The sequence below is a fragment of the Myotis davidii genome, unplaced genomic scaffold (assembly GCF_000327345.1).
Source record: "Myotis davidii unplaced genomic scaffold, ASM32734v1 scaffold573, whole genome shotgun sequence".
Taxonomy (NCBI): Eukaryota; Metazoa; Chordata; class Mammalia; order Chiroptera; family Vespertilionidae; genus Myotis; species Myotis davidii.
Window position 1 is genome coordinate 6,957,950 of NW_006285997.1, and position 6,749 is coordinate 6,964,698.

General features: G+C 39.8%; 1 protein-coding gene across 1 annotated transcript in view; it reads right to left on the reverse strand.

The window, feature by feature from the left end:
- The window catches only part of SUGCT (succinyl-CoA:glutarate-CoA transferase), a 536,095-nt gene that overhangs the window by 440,102 nt on the left and 89,244 nt on the right, over nucleotides 1-6,749 (reverse strand). Inside the window, exon 9 of the mRNA XM_006757246.2 lies at nucleotides 1,566-1,661. Coding sequence (XP_006757309.1) covers nucleotides 1,566-1,661 — 96 coding nt within the window. The remainder of the gene's footprint in view (nucleotides 1-1,565; nucleotides 1,662-6,749) is intronic.

Sequence of the window (6,749 nt, forward strand, 5' to 3'; positions counted from 1 at the left end):
AAAAAGTGAAGCTGAGACTGACATTATTTGAGATGAATTCCCAGGGGTTCTAGCATTGTCCTCTGTTAAAATGCCCTTGACAGGGATTTCCATTATTAACAATGAGCATAAATTAATTAGCTGATGAGACCCCTTAGCTAGGAGCCAGTTTGGTGGAGCAGGGGTGGGGTGTAGAAGGAGGAAATTGGAATCACACACTCTCCTATCAATGGTAGCAGGGTCTGAAAGAAAACTCCACAAGGAGGCAGGAGGTCAGAGTTGGAGTCCATCTAACCAATCTAGGTACAAGATGTCTTACCTGAAAAATGAGAAGGCTGAATTTGACCATCTCTAACTAGTCCAAAAAGACCACGTTTGTGACGGGAGGTAGGTTTGGCTAAACGGGTAGGAGCAAACGCAAAGGGCAAAGGAGAGGGGAAGCAAAATGTAACCCATGGTGGTCACAAAACCACGCTGGGAGAAAAGAGGGAAGGAACTAAAGAAAACATCTCCACAACTGTAACTCTGCCAAGAGATTAACTAAATGTGTTCAAAAGAGAGATCGAGGTTCTACAGGAAAACCATAGTGATGTCTCAGGCATAGAGACCATAAACAGAAATAGAGAGAGAATTATGGCATCATATTGGGTCACCACTTTCTTCAGATCTGTATTAAAAAACTGAAATGAAACTAGTTTTGCCCGAGGAAATACTGTTCTTAAAACTAAAAGGATGATTAGCAGTGTTGATGGGTTTCCCGACAAATGGAAAATGCTGACTTTTATGAGTTCTGTTAAGAATACTAGCACTAAAATGACTATAGCAAAGTTCACTCCCTTATTCAACAGAAATTTTATAATATCTAGTATGTGCTTCTACTAGGTATAAAAAAGGACACCATGAAAAAGACACCTCTAAAACTTACAACATAATGCGGAAGATATGACAAATACATTAGCAAATACAATGAGATATGATACAACTGGGCTAAGCAAAGGTTAGGGGTTTGGAAGAAGAGTTGGAGATTTTTGTTTTTATTTTTGAAAGATCACAGTTCCTTCCCACTTCATTCACACTAGCCAAAGTCAAGAATTTCTAAGGACAAGTTTAGACACTTAATAAAGAACAGCAGTTCCTGAACCATCTGCTTTGCTCAAAAATGAAGATCTGTCACAGGCAAATTTTCATTTTACTCCAACCCTGTGAGAATATTATTGTCAACTGGAGTAGGTAACATTTGGTTTATAACTGACATAGTGAACAAACCACACTTTCTCAAATGGCTACAATTAGTGTCTCTTTTGGGTGAAAAAAGAAAAAAATAAAGCAAACTATCCTGAGTCCAATAGTTATTCACTTTCAGCAAGTTTCTTTGATCCATTTAAGTGTCCTGTTACTAATCTTCTGATGAAGAAATGTGCAAAACACAGCATTTACAGTGAACAACAGAACCTTGTTATAGTTAGACAAAGATACATGACAGAATATTCTGAATGTTTTTTTTTAAGGAAATCATTTCACAAACTCATACCATACAAAATTGCAGGTTATAGTAGGCCAATACTATATTCTTGTTGTATTCTTACCTGGTAGGGAACAATACTGCCATGAGCTGTGCCCCAACGTTTCGCTTCTTTTTGGCCAATAAGGTAATTAGCAGCTACCTGGGTTAAACATGCCACCTATCAGAAGAAAAAGAAAAAAAAAAGCCAGTGTATCTATCTATACTCACTCATTGACAAAAGGTTATAATATGAAAGTTCTGATTTGATTTCACTTTATGTCATTGCAGAAGATGAGAGAGAGAGAGAAAAAGAAACTCCCAACAGGTTAGAAAATATGCAGGCATCACCTTTCATCATACAAAGCAAGGAAGAGCAGTGTTATATTAGTGCATGAGTAATGGTCACCTGAGAAGTATAAATACAGAAACACTTAGCTCCTGAAAAGATCACCTGAAGGCAGAAGTTGCCCCAGCAGGTGGAACCTGGTCAAGCTTTTAGCATCAAAGCCTGAGCAAAATAAATCAGCAATCATACAAGATTATTTATTGATTTTTTAAAAATATATTTTATCGATTTTTTACAGAGAGGGAGAGGGATACAGAGTTAGAAACATTGATGAGAGAGAAACATCTACTCAGCTGTCTCTTGCACGCCCCCTACTGGGGATGTGCCCGGAACCAAGATACACGCCCTTGACCAGAATCGAACCTGGGACCCTTCAGCCTGCTGAGCCAAACCGGTTAGGGCTTATTTATTGATTTTTATTCTGCGTGAATCACCCTCCTTTAAACAGAAAGTACTGTAACTTTCCCAACTTGCTTCTGGCCTCATTATTATACTTAGTTCCATGTTCAAGAAGCATAGTTCTATTGAAGGGGTTATCTAAAACTGACTCGTGCAACATTTCATATGCAGATCTTGAAAACCCACAATAAGCCAACCCCAGATAAGGATAGCATGAAGACAATAACTTGCTCCCTGGAGATCTGCCCCAAGAAACTATGTTCCAGTGAGAAGCCATGCCTTTGAGGGCCCAGAACTATGGAGAGGAGGTGACCTAATAATAACTTTTCCGTTTCCAGAAAAAAAGGCATCTTGACTTCTAACATCATCAAGACAGAGCATGGGCTTGCTTTTCCCATTATAAATCATCAGAGGTGACTAGCAATCTATCAAGCCAGCAAGCCAAATCTATTCCACATTGAGGCTGACTCCTGCGACAACTCAACGGGTGACCTTTCAAGGCTCGGTGCCACAACCTGTGACTGCCCTCTGCCTGGTGCCTCCTACCAGGGCCAGCAATAGGGCTCGGCCTGAACGAATCCCCTTGCCGCGGCAGCCATTCTCCTGTAGCGTATTCTTGGGATTTACACTGACTTTTATGTTCATTTACTGCTCTGCTGAAATTGGAACTGCCTTATGGCAGCTGGTTCGGCTGTACTGCCCAGGTGGCAAAACTAATAAACTTTGAGTCATCCACTTCTGGACCTCCATCTGGTCCTGGGCATTTGAACCATGGAGCATTCCAGGGCTGCCTGGGGCTGCCTAATGTTAATCACCAGTTCACAGATCACTTCTGTGTCTTTCAAAATGGAAAACCAAATCAACATTTTGTAGTAAAAATGCACTGGATGGGAAGTCCGGGTTCATCGTTTCTCATTTCAGTCTATCTCTAAATAGTTGTACAACTGTAGGTATATAATTTAACTACTTTGATTTTTCAGGTACATTCTCTGTATCTTTGGCATTTGACCCAAACCAATTTTCAATTTTTAAGCTTTTTATAAAAGAGCAGAACTCTTATATCCAACCACATAATACAGGAAACCCTAATATATACCCCAAAAAATGAATACACACTTTGAATAATTATGAAGGCAGTATTTATTACAATACATTTCACTTTCAAAATTGAGCATTAGCTGTCAAAGTGGGTATACATTTTTGGGGACACCCTCTATATGCACATAATACCCCCATGTGCTCTGACTGACGCAGAGGCAGACCTGCAATGCCACCCTGAGCAACATGAACACAGAACACAATTTGCAAAATAGTAAATAGTCTTAACTTTGCTTCCAAGTTCTCTACACTTCTGACCCTATTCTTCTTCTTAAAAGTCTGGCAGATAAAATATAGCAGGGATGCAATAGTAGTAATTTTCCTGTGAAATTGAGGAAATTTTCTCCAGTCTGAGGTCTTTCTATTTTCTTACCTATAAGAAAGGATCTTCGTTAATCTAGATATGTTGTTGTTGTTTTGGGAGGGGGGGGATGGATGGGTTAGGGGGAGGTTGTTTCTTTCAAATACATTAGGTTAAAACATCCTCTAAGGTGCTCTGCTGCTACTGGAGGCAAAGAATCTATAATAATAAAAGCGTAATATGATAATTAAACCAGACGTCCTTCCAGATGACCTTCTGGACTAAGCCAAGGCTGCAAGGGAAGCCCCAGTCCCGGGTGCCAGAGGGAAGCCGATGGTGGCAGCTGGGGGAAGGAAGGCCTACTCTTGCACAAATTTCGTGCATCGGGCCTCTAGTTCACATTAATAAAAGTAATTCTTTGCAAACAATCACAACAGGCTTAGTATTCCCACTTCTCTAATGTCAAGGTCAACTGATAATTAATACATCCACATCAGCAAGGGCTGCATGAGATAGTGGGCTGACTGGATGATCACAGGTTAGTCTTAAATCCTAGACTGACCTGAGACAACTGCGAGGGGTACACATGGGGTGGACTGTACCTGGCTATCTTGTCCACTACCTCATTCTTTCTTCTCAATTTTGACTTCTGTGTTTCTGTCCCCGCCTTGATAGCTGTCTTTGACAACTATTTAATAAAAGCAGCCCCACTTAGAGTTAGTTTGAATGAAGAGTTCGAACTCATCTCACAGACTGTTTCTAAATGGAATACTATATCCATTTTCTCCACACAGTGCTGACTCATGAAAACAGCAAACATTTCAGAACTAGCGTGCTCCCACTGGGCAAACAGATTAAATAAGATTTGAAGCCAGATGTCATCCAAAAAGAAAGTATGATTTATCAGTAAATACTCAGAGGCAAAGTTGGAGGGAAATGGATTATACTTTGAAAAAAGAGAGCACTGGGCTAAACTTAGTAACCCAATGTTTAAAAGGGGTATTACGGATCTGAAAGTAATCTACTATTTAGAAGGATTTTTTTAAGGCAGGAGAAAGTCAACAGCTATGATGTGATTATGTATAAAAAAAACAGAGGCTTCCTGGCAATGACAAATTTCGCAAAACTCAAATGAACATAGGATGTGACTTTTTGGTTAATAAGTACATACTGTATATCCATTCTAAATATTGCATTGTATCATTATTTTCATCGTCTAAACTTAGGCTCATTATTTCATCATGTGGATGCTATATAATTTACTCAGAATGTTGCCTTTATGTGGTTTCATCTAAACAAACAAAAAAAAGCCATCTTTGATTTAATAATAATCATTCTGACAGCAAAACTATTATTTTAGATAACATAGTGGATCCTAATATTCTTTGTTTCTGACCAGAAAACCAATGGGGTGGTCAAAGTGGATCTCAAAGGGCAGAGTCCCTAAAGGATTGAGTAAGAAGACACACAATTATTTCCCAAAGCAGCTTCAAGATATCGGTCACCACATGTTTCACTCCTACCAAATGAAGATCAAGCTGCAATAATAGAATCTTTCATCTCCAAAAGGACAACCAAGTATGATAGGCAAATTGGGGAAAACAAGACTAGAACTACGGTCCATTGCATCAAAATGGGTAATTTCACCATCTGCAAACCCCACTCTCTTGCGTATATTCTGGCCTCTAACTAAACTGTGGACTAAACCCCAGTCATGCTTCATTTCTGCATTTGCCCATATCTCTATCCAGTTTTCAAAGTTCGTTTCAATGTGATCTTATCCATTAAGTTCTCCCATCACTGAAGCACAAAAATATTTTCCCTGCCTCTGAACAAATACGGTATGAGACCTTAAGTTGCCTGGCTCCTGCTACACTTTCACAGTCAACCTTGTACTACAATTTGAATTATAACATGGAAAAACTAGAACGACCTGGATCAGTGATGGAGAACCTTTTGAGCTCAGCGTGTCAGCATTTTGAAAAACCCTAACTTAACTCTGGTGCTGTGTCACATATAGAAATTTTTTGATATTTGCAACCATAGTAAAACAAAGACATATTTTTAATATTTATTTTATATATTTAAATGCCATTTAACAAAGAAAAATGAACCAAAACAATGAGTTCGCGTGTCACCTCTGACACACGTGTCATAGGTTTGCCATCACTGACCTAGATCAATATATCTAAACCTAGTTGTGCCATACAATCACATTGGGAATTCTCTAAATCTACTGAATCAGACTCTTCAAGGATGGAGCCTGGGAAAAATAATTTAACCAATGTACTATTAACTGTAAACAGGCCTTAGGAAAGTCTAGTCAAATTCCTTAATATTACAGACTAGAGGCCCAGTGCATGAATTCGTGCATGGGTGGCGTCTGGCCAGCCCACCCCGATCAGGGCAGTCAGGCCAGGCCGGCTGGGAGAAACGATGGGGGAAGTTGGCCAGCCGGCCCCGCCCCCTGGTCGAACTCCCAGTGGAACTCCCAGATAAGGGGACAATTTGCATATTAGCCTTTTATTATATAGGATAGCTAAATAAAGGAACAGTGCCTTTCTCCATCTTACAATGCTATTTAGCATCTTATCCTATCACTCCTTTTTTTTAAATATATTTTTTATTGATTAAGATATTACATATGTGTCCTTGTCCCCACGTTACCTTCTACCCCCCCATTGCCCTCCCCCCCATTGTCCGTGTCCATTGGTTAGGCCTATATGCCTGCATGTAAGTCCTTTGGTTGATCTTTCCCCCTTACCCCCACCCTCCCCTACCCTCCCTCCAAAGCCCGACAGTCCAATCAATGCCTCTCCGTCTCTGGATCAGTCCTTGTTCATCAGTTTATGTTGTTCCTTATATTCCACAAATGAGTGAGTTCATGTGGTATTTATCTGCTCTCCAGTTCCATCCATGGTGTGGCAAATGGTGAGAGTTCCTTTTTCTTCTTCCTCTTCTTAAAGAATACCTTTCAGCATTTCATATAATGCTGGTTTGGTGGTGATGAACTCCTTTAGCTTTTTCTTATCCGTGAAGCTCTTTATCTGACCTTCTATTCTGAATGATAGCTTCTCTGGATAAAGTAATCTTGGTTGCAGGTTCTTGCTATTCATCACTTT